At 45.5% G+C, this 25601-nt stretch overlaps 1 protein-coding gene across 1 annotated transcript in view; it reads left to right on the top strand.

The window, feature by feature from the left end:
- LOC126267869 (cytokine receptor-like) overlaps positions 1–20214 on the top strand; it is a 238964-nt gene extending 218750 nt beyond the window's left edge. Inside the window, exons 4-5 of the mRNA XM_049973179.1 lie at positions 4483–4714; positions 17925–20214. Of these exons, the coding sequence (XP_049829136.1) occupies positions 4483–4714; positions 17925–18290 (598 nt within the window). The 3' untranslated portion in view covers positions 18291–20214. The remainder of the gene's footprint in view (positions 1–4482; positions 4715–17924) is intronic.
- The last annotated feature ends 5387 nt before the right edge of the window (positions 20215–25601 follow it).

The following is a 25601-nucleotide window of genomic DNA, read 5'->3' as shown; positions in this document are numbered from 1 at the left end:
TATTTTTGTGTAAGAACACAACAAACACTCGAGAGATCTGCTTTATGTTCCTCCGAGGTACTGGTAGTTTTACGATTCTCCTAATTAGTGGGAACTAGTATATTTCGAGTGATGACCTTTCAGTGAACAGTTGTAAACAGGTGTTGAACTGCCCTACGCCACCCAGAGTGCCGAAAGTACATATCCGGCAGGTCTGGAGAGCGGAAGAGATAACCAGCCGTCCTTCAACGGACAGCGTGGCAGTCTCTGTTGTTACTGCGCTGACATCATCCAGCGAGTTGTCTCACCAGCAACGTTACACCTACACACGTTCCTCGCCTATTCAGGCAGGCCATCTGCTCAGGTGCGCGCCTGTGATGTGTCTTCAAAGCGAATCCATTTCCCTAATGAAAATATCGCTACTTATTGCTTTACGATGCTTCTCGATAATGAACGCCAAATATCTTGCAACACTAAGGTGTGTATCTTGGCCGTTATATAGAATCTGCACGGAAGTCTCACTTGTCAAATTCACAGAAATGTAATCAGAAACAGTGGACTAGGAGTCTTTCTGGCTGACTGCTAAAGTAGACTCGTGACACATTGAATGACAGACATGTAGGCAGTAGAGTACAGCAACCCCCTTTCATCCTCCAGACAGCAGTACTCAGCTTAGTCGGACTCTATAACACACTGGAAACGTAGAGATTCGAGTCTGCTCAGACGATCTTTTTGTCGATATGCAGAAAGAGGATAGAAATCTACTGGTTCACTCATCTGGGAAGGTACGTCCTTAGAATTTTAACAGCTAGGATGCATAGCGTTTTCCTTGTGGCGTCTGCCCATGGCGATGCGTGAGAATGTCCGCGATTCTTTCACATTTATTAAATGTATCGTTACAACTTGAAACTCTCTTCCCCCAAATGTATAATGGTTTAACTACTGCGCCTCTTCGGTAAGCCTGTCTGTATTGTAGGAACGACTGTGGTGAATGTCTTATTACGCCCTAATTTAGTCAAGAAGAACATTGAGATCGAAACCCGGTGACATTATACGGCCCACTCCCCGCAAATAGCACACAGGAGGCCGCGAGAGTAATACTGAGATCTAGCAAGCGGTTCACCACCAACAGAGCCACATGGCACTGTGGACACATTACTTGCAAATGCCGGAAGACTTGAACGAACTTTCCATTTGGTGTAATGTAGGACAGCTCTCGATAAATGTGAGTAAACGTAAGATAAAGCCTATAATAAAGAGAAAGAACCCGATTACGACGTTAGTGGTCAAAAGCGATATGAAACGGAATACTCAAGTATTAAGAAAGGCAAAGGAAAGACATAGTTTGTTTGAGGGGTTCTGGGAAAATGCAATGAACCTCCAAAGGAAATGACATACAAGGTGGAAAATTTGAAAATTTGTGGTAAGGTCCTATGGGACTAAACTGCTGAGGTCATCGGTCCCTAAGCTTACACACTACTTAAGGTAACTTTAACTTACGCTAAGGACAATACACACACACTCATGTCCAAGGGAGAACTCGAACCTCCGACGGGGGAAGCCGCGCGAACCGTGACTGCACGCCCAAGACCGCGTGGCTACCCGGCACGGAATACAAGGTGTTAGTGCGAATGATAATAGACTAATGCTCCTGTATTTCGAGTCCTTATTCGGAGAAGCGCCGCTGAGATGGTAGCTGGTTTATATATTACATACGAAATGCTCAGGGAATTACCTAGCTATCATCCTTGGTTCCCGCGAAACCCTGCTGTATAAACTTAGAGAATCTGTATCCGCAGAATACTGCGCGACTATTATGCTGCCATCATCATGTATCCTGTGCAGAGATAATGAGGGTAAGATAGGCCACGTGTCAGGTAAACAGAATCATTGTTTTGTCACTCATTACACGAATGGAATAGGTGAAAAACTCGATAATACTGGTACGAAGTAACATATGTATTGTACAGTGGCGTATGGAGTATATAAGTAAACGTAGAATGCTATGAAACAAACGCATGAACTGACCGACAGGTGGACATAGGTTGTTGCAGAACCACTTATTTCTGAAGTCAGATGTAGAACAGTAAGCCAGTCGGTCCTCGTGGGAAGGGAACAAAGCAGAAGGCTGCGCTCGCACGGGCGTCTCTGGTCGTCTCCCGAGAACTGCTCGGCCACCCCAGAAATAGCGGGCGGCCAGAGGGCGCCAGGAAAAAGCCTGCTTACGCACTGGCGCTAGTGGACGTGAATAGCTGCGCGCCACATCGCTGCACTGCAGCCACGCTCTGCCAGCGGAAGATCGAACGTGATTGACCTTCGGTAGAACGTCTCTACTCAGACGCCACAAGACAATTTTATTACTACACTAACTCCGCGATCAGATCTTACTGTGGTGAGCGGCCGCCGTGTGTCTTTTGACAACGGTGTGATTGTATGTAGTATGGAAGATCCTGCTGGTCAAACACCTTGTTCTCCCAGACGTGGCCAGCTTCCCGAACTTGAGTGCCACTCCTCATTCTAACGGACCTCGGGAGGCTGAATAAACCCACCCTGAAAGGAAACTTCCCTGACAGTACATGGAATTGAATCTTAGACCTCCGTACTGCAGTCAGACACACTGACAGCTCAAAATATAAGTGAACATTGTTACACTCAAACACTGTAAATGTGAAAGTAAGAGCTAGCAGGCGGATTTATTCGTTGCCATACATACAGACTGTGGAATAACTGAACATACGTGAAGACAGTATAAAGGGACGGATGACCAGGAAAATAACATTGATAATAATCTCAGATCTTCGACAGATGGCCGGCCGCTGTGGCCGAGCTATTCTAGGCGCTTCAGTCTGGAACCGCGAGACCGCTACGGTCGCAGGTTCGAATCCTGTCTCGGGCATGGACGTGTGTGATGTCCTTAGGTTAGTTAGGTTTAAGTAGTTCTAAGTTCTAGGGGACTGATGACCTCAGATGGTTCAAATGGCTCTGAGCACTATGGGACATAACTGCTGAGGTGCCTTCCAATACTAAACTGGTGATCCCTTGATGCCTTAGAAAATGTGTTAGCAACCGATCCCTTCTTCTAGTCAAGTTGTGCCACAAATTTCTCTTTTCCCCAATTCTATTCAGTACCTCCTCATTAGTTATGTGATCCACTCATCTAATCTTCAGCATTCTTCTGTAGCACCACATTTCGAAAGCTTCTATTCTCTTCTTGTCTAAACTATTTATCGTTCGTGTTTCACTTCCATACATAACTACACTCCATACAAATACTTTCACGATGGACTTCCTGACATTTAAATCTACAATTGGTGTTAACAAATTTCTCTTTTTCAGTAACGCTTTCTTTTCCATTGCCAGTCTACATTCTATATCCTCTCTGCATCAGCCATCATCAGTTATTTTGCTCCCTAAATAGCAAAACTTATTTACTGCTTTAAGTGTCTCATTTCCTAATCTAATTCCCTCAGCATTACCCGATTTAATTCGACTACATTCCATTATCCTCGTTTTTCTTTTGCTGATGTTCAACTTATATCCTCCTTTGAAGACACTGTCCATTCCATTCAACTGCTCCTCCAGGTCCTTTGCTGTCTCTGGCAGAATTACAATGTCATCGTCAAAGCTCGAAGTTCTTATTTCTTCTCGATGGACTTTAATTCCTACTCCGAATTTTACTATCATTTCCTTTACTGCTTGCTCAATATACAGATTGAATGACATCGGGGAGAGGCAGCAACCCTGTCTCACTCCCTTCCCAACCTTTCATGCCCCTTGACTCTTATAACTGCCTTTTGTTTTCTGTACAAGTTGTAAATAGCCTTTCGCTCCCTGTATTTTACCCCTGCCACCTTCAGAATTTGAAAGAGGGTATTCCAGTCAACACTGTCAAAAGCTTCCTCTAAGTCTACAAATGATAGAAACGTAGGTTTGCCTTTTCTTAATCTAGCTTCTAAGATAAGTCGTAGGGTCAGTATTACCTCGCGTGTTCCTACATTTCTACGGAATCTAAACTGATCTTCCCCGAGGTCGGCTTCTGCCAGTTTTTCCATTCGTCTATCAATAATTCGTGTTACTATTTTGCAGCCGTGACTTATCATAAACGATAAAACATAGTTAGTTGGCAATCTAAATTTCCTTCTTTTCTCGGTTACTTGGGCCAAAATGAAAAGACAATCAGAACTTGATCTACCTTTTCTAGAACTATGTTGCACTACTAACATCCATGCTTCTGCTATTGGTGCTAAGCTGCTGAGGTAAAGAGTAAGGACAACTCACATATATCAGAAACGTTTAAACTAGCTACTTGAAGTGTTAGAGGTCCGACATATAAAGAAATCGATCTGCAACAAGAACTAAGCCTGTCAGCAGCATGTTTTTTGGTTGCCGCTCACACCTGTTACACCTGTTGCCTTTTTGATTGGTGATGGCAGTAAGGGGTGCTTGTCACTAGTATGAAGCCAGTGCGGGAGGTCCACTGACCGGCGCGCTGTCTGGTTGCAGGTACACCCAGATGGGCGCCAACAACGAGCTGGTGGCTGTGGCAGAACTGAAGACACCGTCGGCCGCCCACAACCTCAACGACAACGGGACGAGTAGGGGCTACGTGCCGCGGCCCGCGGAAGCTGCCCCGGCGGCCGCCAAGCAGCAGCTGGTCCTGACTCCGCTCACACAGTGGGCGCCCAACCACAGCACTGTGCCTTACGTCACCGCCGCCAGGCCGCAGCAACAGCAGGTACATTTGCCATCCTTTCTCTTAAGTCTACTCCCCTATACAGGGTCACTATTAAGCAAGGGGAAAACTTCCCGACAGGAAAAGGAACAAAATAATTCATATTAATGTACCGGGTGTTTCTCTTACAGAGTCGTCTAGCGCATTTTTGTTTCCTAGCAGAAATATGCAATTTCGTGTTTGCACTGTGTAGCTAGAGACAACCTGAACAATTAATGCTCATCAGAGACGCCCAATGTCAACAGAAACCAACCATTTGTTTCTCATAACAAACAAAATTATACACACCCGGTTCCCAGAACTCATGAAGATAGACGTCGACTGTGGATATTGTATCACAGACATGGTCCCTTTGACTGTCCAGAGACGTCACTAAACCCGCCCAAAGATGTAAACAACCATGCATGAGCAGCGCCTACTAGACGGAGGGGATCCGACAGCCGATCGGTTCCAGTCATTCTACCAGGAAGGTGGTACACGGCTCGTATTGTCTGTAGTTAACCATACCTAGTCGGTCAAAGCAGCGGTTCGATGGCGTTCGCATTGTTACTTTGTGGCAGGAAGGGCTCTCAACAAGGGAAGTGTCCAGGCATCTCGGAGTGAACCAAAATCGGACATAGAGGAGATACAGAGAGACAGCAACTGTCGATGGCATCCTCGTTCAGGGCGCCCAAGGGATACTACTGCAATGGACGACCGCTACCTACGGATTATGGCTAGGAGGAACCTTGACAGCAACGCCACCATCTTGAATAATGCTTTTCGCGCAGCCACAGGACGACGTGTTACGACTCAAACTGTGGGCAATAGGCTGCATGATGAACAACTTCTCTCCCGACGTCCATGGCGAGGTCCATCTTTGCAACCACGACACCATGCAGCGCGGTACAGATGGGCCCAACAACATGCCGAATGGACCGCTCAGGACTGGCATCACGTTCTCTTCACCGATGAGTGTCGCATATGCCTTCAACCAGGCAATGATCGGAGACGTGTTTGGAGGCAACCCTGTCAGGCTGAACGCCTTAGACACACTGTCCAGCGTTGCAGCAAGGTGGAGTCTCCCTACTGTTTTCGGGTGACATTATGTGGGGCCGACGTATGCCACTAGTGGAAATGGAAGGAGCCGTAACGGCTGTACGCTACGTGAATGCCATCCTCCGTCCGATAGTGCAACCATATCAGGAGCATATTGGGAGACGACAATGGACGACAATTCGCGCCACCATCGTGAACATCATGTCAATGTCTTCCTTCAGGATAACGACATCGCTCGACTATAGTGGCCAGCATGTTCTCCAGACATAAACCGTATCGAACATGCCTGGGGTAGAATGAAAAGGGCTGTTTATGGACGAGGTCACCCACCAACCACTCTGAGGCATCTACGCCGAATCGGCGTTGAGGAGTGGGAAGATCTGGACCAACAGTGTCTTGATGAAGTTTTGGATAGTATGCCACGACGAATACAGGCATGCATGAGTGCAAGAGGACGTACTACTGGGTGTTAGAGGTACCAGTGTGTACAGCAGTCTGGACCAACACCTGTGAAGGTCTCGCTGTATGGTGGTACAACATGCAACGTGTGGTTTTCATGAGCAATAAAAAGGGTGGAAATGATGTTTATGTTGATCTGTATTCCAATTTTCTGTACAGGTTCCGGAACTCTCTAATAGTCTAGTCCGATATTCATTTTCTCGATATGTATTAACTGGGACTGTAAAACACAAAGAATAAACAGCAGTCCAGCAGCAGCTCAGCAGCGCTGCATCTTTGCAGTAACTGTCAGCGCGGGCCAGGGCAGTACATGTGGCTCTCGTTGTCGCTATAAGCCCGAAGGTAATGGATCAGTGTAACTCGAGCAGACATGCAAGATACCTCGCAGAACTGTACTGTCAAATCAGTGAATTTGAGAAAGGGTGCATTATTAGCATGAGACAATCTGATGCTCCCATCCGGGAAATTGCTGTTCGTGTGGGACGAAATGTTTCGGCAGTGTAAAGGGTGTGTGTAGAATGGCATTCGGAAGGCAGTGTAACTCAAAGAGAGGGATCAGGTCGTACCACCCAGGCCAGATCACCCCCCCCCCCCCCCCCCTCAGTAAGATCGATACCACATCCGAATGTCATTGCAGGACAGATCTGCCTCCTCCACGGCTCTGGCGCAACAGTGTAACACATTATATACTATTAGGAGTGACTGTTCGTCGCCGTTTGTTACGGCACGGATTCCGTACGCGTCGTACATTTCTCCACCTACCACTGACGAATGTGCAGAAAAGAGTTATACGGCAATGGTGCATGGAACGACGTCAAATGGGGTCAGGAATTGCATCAGATAGTGTTTTCGGACGAATCCAGGTTTTATTTTTTTGAAAATGATGGCGCGTTTTGGTTCGCCCCAGACAGGTGGAGCGGCGTCACTTTGATTGCTTTCGCACAAGACATACAGTGCTAACTCGAGCCCTTATGGTGTGGAGTGCTATTGGTTACAATCACAGTTGGTGCGTGTCCAGTGCACTGTGACCAGTGTGACCTGTGTGAATGACATCCAGCGACCTGTAGCCATACCCTTTCAGAAGAGCACCCCAGACGCCATTTTTCAGCAACACAATGCGCGCGACCACATGTTGTTGCACGAACACGTACCTTCTTGGTGTCACAGAATATCAAACTTTTGCCGTGGCCCATAAGATCACTTAACTTGTCACCAATAAAAAATGTTTGGGGTATGGTGAAACTGCAGGTGCAGCACTGTGACCGAATGCCAACCATCAGAAATGAAATCTGGAACCAGGTGCATGCAGCATGGATGGCTATACCACAGGACCCCATTCGTGCCTTATACGAGTCGATGCTGTCACGCATGGAACAAGACATCAGTGCCCATGGCCCCTGCGTACTAGGCAGCAGGACACATACTGAATCGAGGTGACTGGAATGCTAATCGTTTCTGCAGAACGCATCCTGTTAATATGAACGTCCCATCTCTAATAGTTCAAGGTTTTCTGTTATTCTGAACATGAGAGTAAATATTGAGAAAACGGACATCGCAACACGCTAATCTGGGACAGCTCTATCAAATGGGCACCTAAAATTCCAATTTTGTTCGAAAGGGAGACAAACCAGTTATTGCTCTTGACAATGGGAGTCGCTTGAAAGACGTGATGAGCACTATTTGTTTGGGATGTCTCCAGCTACACAATACAAAAACGAAATTGCAAATATCATCTGAAACACCAGAGAAAATGCGCCTGATGACTTCTAGGAGAGACACCCTGTATATCCGGAAACTGACAGCGAGTCCGGGACAAAGCAGTTAGCAGTGGAACATTACAAGTATTAATTTGTTGCACGGTACAAAGGATTCTCAAAGTGACTCCCATGGGATGTCCGCCATCTTGTTAATGGAAATTCCTCTTCTCCTGGTATTCAGCGAAGGCTGAACCCTGCGATTGTTCCTTCAAATGTTCCTGGTCTCCTCGACTGTAGAAGATGGACATATGGAATCTTTCTGCTGTGATATAGTACTGCATCTAAATGTGCTAACACTATAAGTTCTCTCTCATGTGCCGTATGAAGTTGCATATGGAGGGCCATGCAGGCTAAATTGGGAGACTAAATTCTATCAGTCTACGTGTTACAATGTTCGATGAAGACGAGTACTGTCTACTCATATCCCTACAGTTATGTCGTTGTTCTTGTTGGAATTCTTTTCCTTAGGCCCAGGCATCCCTTCACAAGAGTCAATCGAGACCTATACGTCCATATCCAAGTCCATACAAATTATAAAAATGGATGTGCATGTGTATGTACACTCCTGGAAATGGAAAAAAGAACACATTGACACCGGTGTGTCAGACCCACCATACTTGCTCCGGACACTGCGAGAGGGCTGTACAAGCAATGATCACACGAACGGCACAGCGGACACACCAGGAACCGCGGTGTTGGCCGTCGAATGGCGCTAGCTGCGCAGCATTTGTGCACCGCCGCCGTCAGTGTCAGCCAGTTTGCCGTGGCATACGGAGCTCCATCGCAGTCTTTAACACTGGTAGCATGCCGCGACAGCGTGGACGTGAACCGTATGTGCAGTTGACGGACTTTGAACGAGGGCGTATAGTGGGCATGTGGGAGGCCGGGTGGACGTACCGCCGAATTGCTCAACAAGTGGGGCGTAGGTCTCCACAGTACATAGATGTTGTCGCCAGTAGTCGGCGGAAGATGCACGTGCCCGTCGACCTGGGACCGGACCGCAGCGACGCACGGATGCACGCCAAGACCGTAGGATCCTACGCAGTGCCGTAGGGGACCGCACCGCCACTTCCCAGCAAATTAGGGACACTGTTGCTCCTGGGGTATCGGCGAGGACCATTCGCAACCGTCTCCATGAAGCTGGGCTACGGTCCCGCACACCGTTAGGCCATCTTCCGCTCACGCCCCAACATCGTGCAGCCCGCCTCCAGTGGTGTCGCGACAGGCGTGAATGGAGGGACGAATGGAGACGTGTCGTCGTCAGCGATGAGAGTCGCTTCTGCCTTGGTGCCAATGATGGTCGTATGCGTGTTTGGCGCCGTGCAGGTGAGCGCCACAATCAGGACTGCATACGACCGAGGCACACAGGGCCAACACCCGGCATCATGGTGTGGGGAGCGATCTCCTACACTGGCCGTACACCTCTGGTGATCGTCGAGGGGACACTGAATAGTGCACGGTACATCCAAACCGTCATCGAACCTATCGTTCTACCATTCCTAGACCGGCAAGGGAACTTGCTGTTCCAACAGGACAATGCACGTCCGCATGTATCCCGTGCCACCCAACATGCTCTAGAAGGTGTAAGTCAACTACCCTGGCCAGCAAGATCTCCGGATCTGTCCCCCATTGAGCATGTTTGGGACTGGATGAAGCGTCGTCTCACGCGGTCTGCACGTCCAGCACGAACGCTGGTCCAACTGAGGCGCCAGGTGGAAATGACATGGCAAGCCGTTCCACAGGACTACATCCAGCATCTCTACGATCGTCTCCATGGGAGAATAGCAGCCTGCATTGCTGCGAAAGGTGGATATACACTGTACTAGTGCCGACATTGTGCATGCTCTGTTGCCTGTGTCTATGTACCTGTGGTTCTGTCAGTGTGATCATGTGATGTATCTGACCCCAGGAATGTGTGAATAAAGTTTCCCCTTCCTGGGACAATGAATTCACGGTGTTCTTATTTCAATTTCCAGGAGTGTATGTTCCACATCTCCTCCTAAACCAGTGGCCTGATTTCAACCAAACTTGGTACACGTCATTCATTGCCTGGAAAGAATAACTAGGGGGTAATAACTACCCATCTATCGAAGCGTTGGGGATTGGGGTGAAACGGCAGTACAGCCCATGAGGCGAGAATACCCGTATTTAGTTATCCATGATTTGAGAATGAGAGCACTCGGAGACTTGCAACGAACTGTACACATAGTTTCAAACCTTTACGAAACTTCTTCAGTTTCAAACCTTTACGAAACTTCTACTTGCCGACGACCCCTACGAAATGGAGAAAGGAAAAATGTTAGTCGCTTACTACATTTTCGTTGTTCATACAGTGAAAATACCACATGAAGCAGACGTTTTAATTCATTGCTTCTTTATTACTAATTCTATTCACAACACATTTCGCAGATAGGAGGATGTACCTGCAAAATTATGTCATTGTACAGCACATAGTTCAGGAGATACTACGTTATAAACATGAAGCTGAGTGAAAGTGAACCTCTAGGGCGAAATTCACTAGACATACAGGTGTTATATGTCTACAAATACACGTGAAACTGGTTAAATATGTGAAATATATTTAACATGTGCATATTGAATAACGCCATGAGAGAAATGATCCTAAATCCCTGATACACATACTAGTTACAACCTCGAAAGAAATACTGTAGTGTAAGACTCACCAGCCTCCTGTTGCGGTGAGTCTGATAATGAGAAGGGAGGACGAGGCAATGGACAGATAGCAAGAGGGGAGGAGAAATGGTTCAAATGGCTCTATGGGACTCAACTGCTGTGGTCATTAGTCCCCTAGAACGTAGAACTACTTAAACCTAACTAAACTAAGGACATCACACACATCCATGCCCGAGGCAGGATTTGAACCTGCGACAGTAGCAGTCGCACGGTTCCGGACTGCGCGCCTAGTACCGCGAGACCACCGCGGGAGGAGGAGAAGATAGGCACAAGTAGGAGGAGATGGGCAGAGAGAGGGGAAGAGAAGATTGACAGAGAGAATAGGAGGAAGATATAGCATTAGAGGGGGGAGGAGGAGATGGAAAGAGGTGGAAGGAGGAGTGGATGGACAGAATGGGAAGAAAGTACATGGACAGAGAGTAGGAGTCAAGAAGGTGACAGGAGGGTGAACAGACCAGGGGAGATAGGTAGAGAGAGGATGGAGGGAGAAATGGGTAGAGAGTGTTGGAGAGAGGAGATGGAGTAATATAAGACTGGAGTAAACTAATTCATGGACAGCACCAGGTTTCTCATTTAGTTCATAAATCAGTATAATGAATATGAGGGCAGCCAGGGTGGTAGGCCTCCATGGTGGGCAGTGGAACTGGGTTGGACGAGATCAGAAGACCAGTAATTCACTACCCAGGGCAGGGTAGCACTGTAGCAGTGAGTGAATGTCTGGTAGTCGTCCAACAAATCACGAAAACACCATTGTTGAAACAGTCATTTATTGCTCGTAAATTACAACCGTTATGATACTTGGAGAGGTCAAAGTCCCTTGGACGTAAGCGGTAGGCGACTAGGGGCCTGCGAAGAGGTGCAGCCATCAGCAGCGACGAGGGGCTTGTGGAGTGACGACAGCAGCGACTTGGCAAGGATGCTGACTACAGCAGGGGCGGCAGCCCCCAGTGCAGACTAGGAGCAGCCTGCCTGCTTGGGGTGGGGTGTGCACAGCGCGTAGAACAGTGCCATGTTCCCAGTGTGGATGAGACACCTCACAGCAGCAGCGTATGTCCACACAAGCAAAGGTGGGGAGCAAGGAAAGTGCCTGCGCGATCAATGGTGGCTGAGCAGCTGCATTGCCCTTGGCTCTAACTGTACATCAGGCAGCCCACCGGCTGGAGGGTGCTGAAGTCCACAATACTGATCTCAGCCCAAGCGACAACGTCGCAGCTAGCAGCGGCAGAGTCCAGAGGTGGAGACTCGTTGATCCATGCAGTCTCCCAGATTCGTAGACCATTGTAGGTCCCCCTCGGAGCTGATGGCTGCTAGACTGCCATCCCTCTAACTATAAATGAGAAGGGTTTATATGGGCCTGGCCTGGCCCTATTTTACTAAAGCATGGGTTTCTGCCATGACACGACCATAGGTCGGATGTGAAGCAATCAGGTCCTCTACGCTGCAGCGGCTCTGTCCTGCTACATCACTGCTATTATGCCACTGGTTCTCTGCCTGACCGTAGTATGCGGTAACCATCTTGACGCAGCGTGAACTAACCCTAACTCGCTTCCATGCCCTCTTGCATTAACTGGGGAAGGTGAACCTTATCGACTACCATTTCCACAGTTACACGGCGGTGGGCATGAATAATACCATCAATTCGAGTTTCAAGTGAGGGAGTTGAAATTGCAACTGGTCGGCCAGAACAGTGTTCGTCAGTCACTGAGTCGCGAACATTTTTGAACTTCTCTGCCCACTTATAAAAATTTGCACGATTCATACAATCTTCACCATAGACTTTAGACATTCTACAGTATATATTCACTGGTTTCTCGCCTCTAGCAAATAAAAAACGGATAACAGAACGTTGTTCAATTAATGTGGACGTTTCAAGCGGACTTGCCATCTTGAAATGTATTTTTGAGGCTATAAACAAAACAATGTTGAGATATCAGCTAATCAGGGCTCATCCCAGTGATGCCAACTTAAAGCCACAAAACAACCAAACTTACCCTACTAACAGTTTTTTCCCCAGACAAATTTGTTTAATTATTGAATGACCCTCATATAACCTAATAACAGATTTCGAGTGAAACTATAGGCAAGGTAGAATCGTGAAGTACGCTAAGCACAGAAACTATCGAACTGTCCCGGCTGTAGTAAATGCTGTCGGGGTGAAGTACTGGAAACCAGTTATTCCTCAGTACTGTGTTATCCTGCATACCAACATTATTATGTTCACGAATTCTTCTTTGTTTCGCGACTTCCCCAGTCAGTCCACCACCAGGGCAAGCATTTGAGGCTGTCCCCTAACAACTCAGCTAACACCAGTAAATTAACATGCTGCTTTCATTAGGAGTTGTAAGAGTTTCAGTGAACCGAATTCATTGACTTGGTATGCTGTTTATCCCAGTCGTGGAACAATTCCTACAGCAAGAGGGAAGAGTTTGTAACACATTACAGAATACGTCTACACGGAGGCATCAGCTGAATGGCCCTGACGTGGGCGTGTGTGGGATTTCTGGCGCGCCATCTCGCCACGACAGCAGTGGTGTTTACAGGACCTCCGTTCCGTGAATTGCCTTCGTGTACCGCTTCATGTCGGCCGACCGCGTAAGCGGGCAATGGCATGTTTGCACTGCAGATAAGGAGGCAGCGTGCGTACCAAATAGCTCACTTGGAAATTTCCCGCTGCGGTGTCGCTACCTCACAATGAATGGAAGATAAGAAAAGTGTTCACAAAGTAACTTAATTCTTTCCTATTTGCATCGACTAACTTTCTGTCGATGTTGGAGCAGATAGGGGCGTAGGGGCTTCACGCTGATCAGCCAGAACATTATGACCACCTTCCTATTAGCAGATCTTTGGCACGGATAACAGCGGCGACCCGTCGTGGCGTGGAAGCATTGAAGCCTTCGTATGTCGCAGGTCGCTGGAGGGAGTTGGCACCACATCTACACACACACACACACACACACACACACACACACACACGTCACCTAACTCCCGTGTGTTCCGTGAAGGGGGGGTGGGGGGGGGGTGGGGGTTAACTCTGACGACACGTTCAATCACATCCCAGACGTGTCCGATCTGGTTCAGTTCTGGCGAGCTGAGGCGCCAGCACATCATTTGGAACTCGCCACTGTGTTCCTCAAACCACTCTATCATGCTCCTGGTTTTTAATGTAGCGCAATATCTTGTTGAAAAAATACAAATGCCGTTGGGAAACATGAACCTCATGAAGGGCGTGTACGTAGTCTGAAACCAGTCTACGACACTCCTTAGCCGTCGTGGTGTCTTGCACCCATGGATGCTCACGTGAATGTGTCCCAGAGCACAATGGAGCAATCGCCTGATTGTCTCCGTCCCGCAGTACGGGTGTCAAGAAGCTGTACCCCTGGAAGATGACGGATTCGCACACTCTCATTGGCTTGATGAAGAAGGTATCGGGAATCATCAGACCTTGCAACGCTCTGCCACTGAACCAACGCCCAGTGCCGATGGCCACTTTCCCATTTCAGTCGTAATTTCCGATGTCGTGGTGTTAACATTGACACATGCATGGCTCGGGGGCTGCTGAAGCCCGTCGTTAGGCATGTTCGGTGCACTGCGTGTTGAGACACGGCCGTACTCAGTCCAGCATTAAAGTCTGATGTTAGTTCCGCCACGGTTCGCCGCCTGTCCCGTTTTACCAATAGCATACTTCTCACACTTCTGCAAAGTACTAAGGGATAACTCATCACTTAGAAAGTAGTTATTACTCAAAAAACAATCAGCGAAAATAATATTCGTTAGTGAATTTGTCGTGGATAACCTCTCAAAATCGATGGGGACTTTGTCGTTCATAGCCAAAACACTAGAAGGCAATACGGTTTTCATTACCTAAAGTTAAAACTGAATGTGGTTTACAATAATTTTCCATACGCAGCCACAAAAATCTCTGATGTTGACATTAACCTGAAATGTCTGCCAAGTGGCGAGGAAAATTTTAAATTTAAGCTGAAATCGTTTCTTCCGACCAACACATTCTATTCTCTAGACGAATTTTTTAATGGCAAACTTGTAACACTTGCGCTATAAAAGACATTCTATTGTTAAAGTTAATGCTTTCGCTTCGAGTACGAATTGCGTCGACGTCTGATGTGGTACTTAAGGTGGTGTGCTGTTAGTAATCTAGTTAGTGAACAGCAACATAGCCATATATACTAACAATCTTAGCTTGAAACTGAGGTTTTCTCCGTCATTTTCTGAAAGAAATTTCCGTCATATGACTGAAAATTATTATTCATTTATTTCAGACAATCATGTTTTCGGTTTTATAGGCATTCTCAAGTGCATGTTGAAATGTTACAATAACTGTGACCTGTATAAATGATTTGTCATCGTTGAAAAGACATATTTCTCGTCTTATAAACAAGTTGTCGTATTACACGATATGAGTACATATCGAAGATATATAATATAGCTGACACTGTGCACAGTGAATAACTATTAACATGCCGTATGGTGTATTTTACAGCCAGCACATTGGTACATCTGCATTCATCACATCCTTGCATCAGCTGACGTTAACATGTGTCAACGTTGACATCAGTTGATGCATTGGTGTTACGAATGCAAGTACAGGCCAAATTGTCTCAGTTTGGTGTATTTTGAGTGGATTTTTTTCTACAGATGTCTCTTGTAAGTCTCAAAGCTGTTTCCAGATTCTGAAATGGTTTTCGTACCCAGCCTTTCACAGACCAGTTTCCTGAACGGTTTCGCCTAAATATTTGATGTGAGAAACTCTCTCGATTTCACCGTCTACTGTTTTTAGAATTTTGGGTGCCAGATTGTTGTTACACATGTATTTTTTCCCAAATGATATTTGGAGCCCTATTACTTCTGCTGTAATTTTAAAATTTCTATTTGTTTCTATGCTATTTCAGTGTCCTAACATAGAACCGCCAGGTCGTCTGCAAAAGCTAGGCAGTCCGTCCTAACACTGGTTCGCCAATTTTATGTTTTGATTTTATATTCCGCCCCTCTTGGATTACTTTTTCGGAGACGCAGTTGGAAAGTAATGCAGAGAGGCCATCAACTTGTCTCACCCCAGTTTTAATTCCAAAATTTTCCGAAATGTTTCCCCTGAATTGTTACTGTTCACGACAAAAAGCCGCAGCCCTAAAATGGAAAGTTGAGGGACATATCACGTTAATACACTAAATAAAGAAATAAAAAAATGGCGACGCACAACGAAGAAATTATCCAATGGGACTGTAGATGTGATGTACAGACAAACAAATGGTCACAGTTTCAAAAAAGTTGGATAATTGATCCACGAGAAAGAGCTTCACAAACTGAGCAAGTCAATAACGGTTTGGTCCACATCTGGCCCTCATGCAAGCAGTTATCTGGCTTTCTGCTGATGACAGAATTGTAGGATGTCGTCCTGAGAGACACAGTGCCAAATTCTGTCCAATTGGAGCGTTAGATCGTCAAAGTCTCGAACTGTTTGAAGGGCCCTGCCCATAAAGTTCCGAGCGTTCTCAACTAGGGAGAGATCCGCGACGTTACTAGCCAAGGTAGGGTTTCGCAAACACGAAGACAAGCGGTCGAAACTCTCGTCGTGTGCAGGCGGGCATTATCTTGCTGAAATGTAAGCCCATAGGTGTATACCATCATCGACGCCAGGCTGTGCTGTAAGGGTGCCTGGATGACACGAAAGGGGACCTGCTGTGGAAAGACATGGCACCCAAGGCCGTCACTGCTTGCTATTAGGCATCCCACTGCTGTCCGTGACGTCTTCGCTGGTCATCGCGACTCAGTTCGAAGCGAGACTCATCAATGAAGACAGTTCTACTCCAGTCACTTACAATATAGGTCGAATGGGCCCGTCACCATTTCAAAGACTTACCAGTGTGCAGAAGTCAACGGTAATTGGCGCAAGGGGGCCCTTGAGATAAGGCCCCTTTTGCAGCCCACTATTAATGGTCCTTGTCGTCAATGAAGTACCGGTTGCATGTCGGATCGATGAGAATGGTGATGCCGGAGATCTGGGTGCCTTTCTGACGATTACTCAGATCTCGCGTTCCGTCGTCTCTCTAGGTGGACCGCTTTCTTCTACATCGACATCCATACTCTGCAAGCCACCTGACGGTGTGCGGCGGAGGGTACCTTGAGTACGTCTATCTGTTCTCCCTTCTATTCCAGTCTCGTATTGTTCGTGGAGAAGGACTGTCGGTATGCCTCTGTGTGGCCTCTAATCTCTCTGATTTTGTCCTCATGGTCTCTTCGCGAGATATACGTAGGTGGGAGCAATATACTGCTCGACTCCTCGGTGAATGTATGTTCTCGAAACTTCAACAAAAGACCGTACCGAGCTACGGAGCGTCTCTCATACAGAGTCTTCCACTGGAGTTTATGTATCATCTCCGTAACGCTTTCGCGGTTACTAAATGATCCTGTAACGAAGCGCGCTGCTCTCCTTTGGATCTTCTCTATGTTTTCGATCAACCCTATCTGGTACGGATTCCACACTGGTGAGCAGTATTCAAGCAGTGGACGAACAAGTGTCCTGTAACCTACTTCCTTTGTTTTCGTATTGTTTTTCCATAGGATTCTTCCAATGAATCTCAGTCTGGCATCTGCTATAACGTCGATCACCTTTATATGATCATTCCATTTTAAATCACTCCTAATGCCTACTTTATGGAATTAACTGCGTCCAGTTGCTGACTGCTTTATTGTAGCTAAATGATAAGGGATCTTTCTTTCTATTGACGGTGTGTTTGGCCGTGGTCCACCCTTCCTGCGAAAATCGTCGTAAAGCGCAATTGCTGCTATTAAAATGTCGAGCAATTCGCCGGTTACTCCAACCGACTTTTTTGAGCCCACCACACATCTTCTCACATAGGTTGACGTCTTTGTATATTGCTGACGCGCATGTGTGCGAGGCATGTTTACTGTCATACTGAGTATACGGAATTACATTCTCAGAGACTTCCTGCCCTGGCCTCGACATGTCCCCTGTTTACTATCCTTGACAGCTGAGAGGTGAAACTGTGAGCCATCATCTAAATTTGCATTTTCCATCGTTTGCTGCATAAATATCAATTTGTGACCTATTTGCTTAGCTCCTTCGTAGTGCGTTGTTTTTTTTCTTTTTTTAACATCAGTGTTTATTTCTCGTCAGCATTTTGCTGACAGTTTGATTCATGAGCCTTCCGTGTTGGCACGCTTTGATTGCTGATAGATGTGTAGCCAGTACGCGTGGTGACGTGGGCGCTTTGCTGGTTGGTTCGCAGACCGCCCCCACCGTGTGGCCGTCCATCCGCTGCGAGATGCCCACTGCCGCCGCCACTGCAGCGCCCGCCGCAGCCAGAGGCTACGTCAGCGTGGACAACCTGCCCCCGCCGCCAGCCAGTTCCGCGCCCTCCGCCCCCGGCGCGTCGCCGACCCCGGCGGGCTACGTCGTCTGCAGTTCGGGCCGCCCCCCGGACGGCTACGTCACGGCAGGCCCGCCCCCGCCTGCGCAGACGCCCACGCACCACTGCAAGCCCGGCGGGGCGTACGTGCTGCTGGGGGAGGCGGCGGGTGCGGGCAGACTGCCGCCCCCGGCCGCCGCCCCCGCGCGTGGCTACATCTCCCTGCAGCAGCTGGAGAGGACTTAAGCCCAGTAGGCGCCCTGCGCGCGACCAGATCTGTTAGCTGGCTGCCATAGCCTCAAACTTGCTCAATTATCAGTACAGTGAAACCCGCAACTTCCGTTGACCGCTAACTGCAGATTTTCTTCCGCACGAGAATCGACGTCAGTTAAGTCGCTGCTCTCTAAAGTTAAGACACCTACAGCTTTCCCCACCCTATTCGACAGCCCACTGGAAGAGCACACGTGTATAGGTTTCACTGTATGTAACTGTAGCGTCGGCGTCAGTAGAGGGCGATTGGAACAACACACACGAGAAGCCTGTGAAGTTCAAACCCGCCGGTAGTTGGCCGCTGATTGCCAGAGTAGAAATTTACATAGCTACGCATGATAGGAGTAACAATGCGGGAGTACATGTAATACACAGCCTTTTAGTACAATTCAATTTACTGGCTGCGCCTTTAGTTTGTGGTTGATCCGCAAAGACATTTAATCATGAAAGATAGACTTTTCACCAGGAAGAAGACTGGCGATTGACGCCACGTCCACAGGAATAAAGAAGGCAGCCAACTGCTAAGCGAATTTAGCTTGTTTAGCTTATATTTTTATCGTAAGTTTATAGCTTTACCGAGAGTTGCGAAAGTAGCCACAATTTCTGTTATTTTGTCTCACAAGGTGAAAGACTTTTCATCCCACAAGAGTGTAAATTATAGAAGTTCGTCTATGATAAGAAAATCTTCTGTGCCTCTATAAGATGCTGATACAAAGGTATAGATTGTTGACTAGTTACGAGTTAACTGTGCAAATATTTGATTCGTTGTATGTGTACAACTAAATATAAATACTAAGAGCACACAGTGTGTGAAATCTGCGTTTGTGTGAATACTGGCCCATTCTTGCTTATTCTGCTTCATTGTATGTGTCTGCAATATGAGACTGTATGTGTAACGTGTACCTGTAAGTATTTGAAAAATTTCCGTGTTTGTGGTTGTCTCTTCACTGTGTGTGTGTGTGTGTGTGTGTGTGTGTGTGTGTGTGTGTGTTTGTGTTTGTGTTTTAGAATGTTGAAACTGTACCTGTGATGAATATTAATCATGTATGGCCACTTCTGGATATGAGTGTATACTGTGTTTTAGTTGTGTAAAACAAGTGACTTTCTCAAAAAAATGAGGTAATATTAATAAGTCATTCTTCATCAGCTGCTAAAAAATGCATTTTTTGCAGTTCTTTATTAAGTGCGTATAATGTGTATTTCACCACAAGACGTACTGAATACGTATAAAAAATAAGTTAACATTACCAATCCAAAAATGCAATCTTTTTGTTCAATAATCGTCTTATCTGTATCACTGCTCAACTACTAGTTAAATCTTCTGCATCTGTTATCGACTGAAGTTGTACCTTATCACAAGGCAAAGTAAAATTTTTATCATTCAAATATAAATTGTCCACTTTTATGTTATACACATGGGAAGTGTGATATATTAAATCACTTTGAATGGCACAAATTTAAAGTTCTATTTTTTGCTTATGCCATACAAATACAGATTATTATCAAACTTGTCCTTCTTGTATAATTGCCTGTACTGCTTATATCATGAAATGGGTGCAAAATAAACCTGTCCACAAAAGTCCACTATTTGACAGTAGTATGTGTATTTTGTAAAACTGATGCAGTGTTGTAAAAACCAAATGAAGAACAAATAAAATTACTGCCTGTACCTTGACTAAAATTTAGTTTTGTGCTTACAAGAGAACATTACTTGATCACAGAAGCTGGTGCTGTATTCATACTGCTGTTATAGTCATATGAGATTATGTTTTATTTTTGTTTTTATTGTATAAGCAAAAGCAAATATACACTAGCAATTGTTATCTCTGTATATATTTTGGTACCGGTACTTTTTAAGATGTATGTAAGCCACTGCAATAAATTGTGTGTCATAATTGTACATGGTATTACACTTATTTAACCGTTTCAACATGGAGGCACCCATAATCATCATTTAATAGGAACATGCATGGGCTCATCAGCTGTTAACATTCGAAATCTGTATCATCTTTACAAAAAAAGTCCTGTAAAAAACTCTGTTCATGGTCAGAAGGTACAATTTAATATTTTGTTCGTGGTCAGAAGGTACAATTTAATATTTCACATATCCAGAAGAAGAGCCTTAGTGTGTTGCAGAAACATAGTGCGAGTAAAGAAGTACTTAACTTTACTCCACTAATGAAGTTTGTCTACTAACTATACAGCACTCCTCTGAAGAGCAGCAGGACAATTTGATTGAAATGATTGAAACAAATTGAGGTCGAACAATGTGCACAGCTAACAAACAGTACATACACAGTGGAACACGTAGACGTCACAGACTGCCCTAACTGTATTATGAATGATGCTACTGTATCTGTAATGCAGTTTGCCACAAATAAGTCCAAACTTGTACCACACTATAAAAAAGTAACCGCTTGAGAACTCCAGCAAATTTTGAAAGAAATTGCACAAGAGCTTGGGGTAAAAAAGATTTTGCCATTAACGTTAGGAAGACAATCGTATCTAAAACTGCAACAGTTTTTGCTGAGCAATTTCAAACGACAATAAATTGAGTAAAAATAAGTGAGTGTCACCATTGTCACTCAGTTTTAAAGAGGAGGGCTGGAAGTTCTTACGGGTTTCATTCCGACATCGGTGGTGACCTGACGTTACAAGCTGCCTACGAGAAGAAAAGAATCCACACTTTATGGCATTAAAGATTTGCCACACGTCCTCTACGGAATCATATCCCGGGGACTAATAATACGAGGCGATTGAACCAAGCTCTTTTTTGAAGAGTAGTATATGTGTTAATCTTGTAACCTCGCCACAGATAAAATATTACATATCATTCAGATTCAGCATAACCTCCCAATAAAAATAATAATTATATAGCATTCACATTTAGTGTCACCTACCAACAGATAAATTCCGTAACCTACCAATAATAAAATGTGACTAATCTCTCAATAAAATTGTGACTCACTTATAACCTTTCAATAATTGACTGTGAATTTAAACTGGTAAATTTGGACGTCAGCAGTGCTGCACGATGGCCCTGAAAGATCATACTGACTAAATTGAAAATTCTTAGCTCAATGAAGTCGCCGGATAACGCACATATATCTGCTCCTGCAAGAAATTTTTCTGGCACAGCCCAGTGCAATGCTGGCCGATAGATTTGTCATGTATAAAAAGAAACAACTGATTTTTCTTTACAATAATCGGGATGACCATGTATTGGAGAAATTAGTAAATTCTTTAAATTGAGATGAATGATTGTCAAAAGTTAATTTTTATAAGAAAGATTATTATTAAGAGATTTTTAAAAACATTTACATGGGACTTGATATAACAATACTACATATGACCGAGGCTGCTTTTACCTTATACTACAACGCTCAGGCACTGCCATCGCTCCCCATGACCGGCCCAGCCAACTGGAGACACCAGACTGCTAGCAACTACTTACTCCTACTGCCACGCAGTTCCTACTGCAGTCAACACTGCTCTCTGGTCTGAGATTCTCTTATAGTTTACATATCGCAGGCAGCACGTGAACAATCCATCGAAATTACATCTACTCGAGTGCACTAGCATTAAATTCTTTAGTCATGGACCTCTTACAACCTCATCCAGGGCTCCAAGTGCGTACTCGAAAATTCAAAAAAAGGGATTGTGTGTGTGCGTTTAAAAAGGTTTATGACTCACGATCTTTGAAGTCAAGAAGTATGAGACAGAAAGAACCAGAAATATAAAATCAACTATGAATGAGCCTTTAAAGCATTATGACCACTGTTCATCGCAAGACTGAATACTGCCTGGTAGAATAGGTAGGGAAAGAACATAAGTGGAAAGGAGACATATGGGGAGTCATTCTAGTGACAAAACAGGCCGGGAATGGAGAAATCCACTGAAATGAGCGACTTTCTCAAAGGATCGATTTTTATGCCCTGACATCTGAGAATGAGCATCTCAGCAATGATGAAGCTGGTCGAATGTTCATGTGCTACTGTTGTGGGCATCTATGGAAACTGACTGATGAACAGTGACACCACGAGTAGATGATAAACTTTTGGACACCCATGGCTCATCACATAATGTCAAGATTGGAATGAGCCCACTCTGTGGGACAGACAGTGACCTGTGGCAGATCTGACGACAGTACAACGGTGGTGCAGGCACAAGGGTTTCGGAGCACACCATTAGTACATATACGGGGCTCCACAGTAGATGACCACTACGTGTCCCCATGTTGATCACATGGCATCAGCAATTACAATTCCAGTGGAAATTGGCTCATCGTCATTGAACATCAGTCAATGAAAGGTGTAACCTGGTCACATTTGTTCATATATTAGCTCAATAGTAGTGTGCAGATACGCTGTCAACTACACAAATGGCTGCTCGAAACATCCACCATAATAGGAATTTTGGGCAGGCGGGGCAGTATAATGCTATGGGTGATATTTGCAAGTGCTTTAATAGGGCTGTGGTAGTAATCGAAGGGACTACAACAACTGTGAACTACATGAAGAATATTGTGGTCCACTTGTACTGCTCTATGTGTTATGTCTTGGCGAATGGTGATATTGGCTTGATGTGAACCCCTTGGATCACACGTGGGACATTATCAGGCACCAGCTCTGCACCCACAAACTACTAGCCCATAGTTTATGAGAACTGTGTGTCCTCTGCATAGATGTATGGTACCACATACCTCTGGCAACTAAGGACTTCTTGAATACTTATCATGTAGAATCCCTATTGCATTGCATTCCAAAAGTGGGCTAACGCTATTAAGCATTCAGCATAATGTTTTGTCTCCTGTGTGTGTGTGTGTGAGTGTGTGTGTGTAACACTTTTAAATACACTCATGCTCATAAATTAAATAACTGTAGGATGTGGTGCCACACAACGTGGAACTACAAAAAACTGGCGCTAACAGTATAGGCACATAAGAAACACACGACACAGATCTGTAAGTCCACAGTATTGACAATAAGTTGAGAAAACCTTCCCAAAACAAATGTGCTACAAAACGCCACTGTTTCCTCTGCATGTACCCCGACATCAATATTGGATATGATCACCATGTACACAGGCCGTACAATGGGTTGGCATTCTCTGGATCAGGTGGTTGAGCAGCTGCTGGGGTATAGCCTCCCATTCTAGCACCAGTGCCTGTTGGATCTCCTGAAGTGTTGTAGGGGTTTGAAGACATGCAGCGATACGTCGACCGAGAGCGTCCCAGACGTGCTCAATGGGGTTTAGGTTTGGAGGACAGGTAGGCCACTCCATTCACCTGATACCTTCTGTTTCAAGGTGCTCCTCCACGACAGCTGCTCGGTGGGGCCGTGTGCTATCATCTATCAGGAGGAAGGTGGGGTCCACTACACCCCTGAAAAGGCGGACATACTGGTCCAGTTCCTCTGTTCCAGTTCCTCTGTCAAAGACATACAGAGGAGTACGTGCACCAATCATCATCCCACCCCACACCATCAATTCACGAGCTCCATACAGGTCATTTTCAAGAACATAAAGAGGTTGGTATCTGGTTCCTGGTTCACGGCAGATGAAAACCCGGCGAGAATCACTGTTCAGACTATACGTGGACTCATCTGTGAACATAACCTGAGACCACTGTTCCAATGACCATGTACTCTGTTCTTGACACCAGGTTTTACTGGCTCTCTTATGATCAGGGGTCAGTGAAATGTACCTTGCACATCTCTGGGGGAATAAACCATGTCTGTTCAGTCATCTGTAGACTGTGTGTCTGGAGAGAATTGTTCCAGTGGCTGTGGTAAAATCCCGAGCAAGGCTACGTGCAATACTCCGTGGCCATCTGTGAGCACTGATGGTGAGACATTGATCTTCATGTGGTGTTGTACACTGTGGACGCCCCGTACTGTAGCGCCTGGACACGTTTTCTTTCTGCTGGAATCGTTGCCATAACCTTGAGATCACACTTTCTGGCACATGGAGGGCACGTGCTACGACCTGCTATGTTTGACCAGCCTCCAGTTGCCCTAGTATTCTACCCCCACGTCATCAGTATGTGTTCTTTGAACCATTTTCAACACACAATAGCCATAAGCACTTCTGAAAACGTCTGCACACTTACTTGCTGCACCGTACTCTGACATGCACCAACACACCTCTGCATATGTGGACTGCTGCCAACGCTACTGTGGGATGACCGCAGGTCAAATGCACCACATGGTCATATCCAGAGGTGATTTAAACCCGAAAACTGCACGCCAGAGCGTTGTTTCACCATTTATCAGCATTATCCTTAATTTATGTGTATGAGCGTACATGAAGACTATTGTGGTCGACTTGTATTGCTCTATGTGTGATGTCTTTGCGAATGGTGGCAGCTTCTTTCAGCAGGATCACACTGGAGTCGAACTACAGTAGTTTCATGAGTATGATAATGGTTCACGTCGATATGTGGGCCATGACATTGGCTTGATGTGAACCCGGTGGATCACATGTGGGACATTTTCAGGCACCAGCTCTGCACCCATCGTTTATTATAACTGCCCTTTGCATAGATGTCTGGTACCACATACCTCTGGAAACTAAGGATTTGTTGAATACTTATCATGCAGAACCGCTACTGCATTGCATTCGAAAAGTGGACTAAATGTTATTAAGCATGTCAGCATAATGTTTTGTCTCGTGTGTGTGTGTGTGTGTGTGTGTGTGTGTGTGTGTGCAACACTTAAATATTATTATTATTATTGAATATTATACCTTTAGTTTGAAATTGCGTGGAGAATGTCATGTATTACATTAGGGTTAATATCAGCACTCAACTGACAATTTATTCACATAAATAATGGAACAAAACAGGGCCCATATGAAATCCACACGGTAACATCCCCATTTAATTTCACTATTAAAATTTTGGAATAATGAAGCAGCCAAACCCTCAGTTTTTGTGACTGTGGTCTAGTGGTTAAGGATGACTTTTCAATTTACTTTCTTTGGAGATGCCATAAAAGAATATTCACTGTGTAATAATAGTTGAATGTAGGTCTTGTGGTACTCAATAACTAGATTAGTTGCTATGTATATAATAGTGTATTATTTTTAAACACTATGGTAGACAGTCACCGCCTTCTGTCACATATCAACCATGTCTAATCTCACACAGGTCCAGTGCATCAAAATATTGTCACATGCTATTCTGACAAAGCACACACACACACACACACACACACACACAGTCCACACTACATGTTTACTTTTCATGAAAATGAATACTTTTGCTCTCACTAATAAGTAAAATTGTAA

Source organism: Schistocerca gregaria, chromosome 4 (assembly GCF_023897955.1).
Source record: "Schistocerca gregaria isolate iqSchGreg1 chromosome 4, iqSchGreg1.2, whole genome shotgun sequence".
In the NCBI taxonomy this organism is placed as follows: Eukaryota; Metazoa; Arthropoda; class Insecta; order Orthoptera; family Acrididae; genus Schistocerca; species Schistocerca gregaria.
This window is presented reverse-complemented; position numbering and strand designations above follow the sequence as displayed.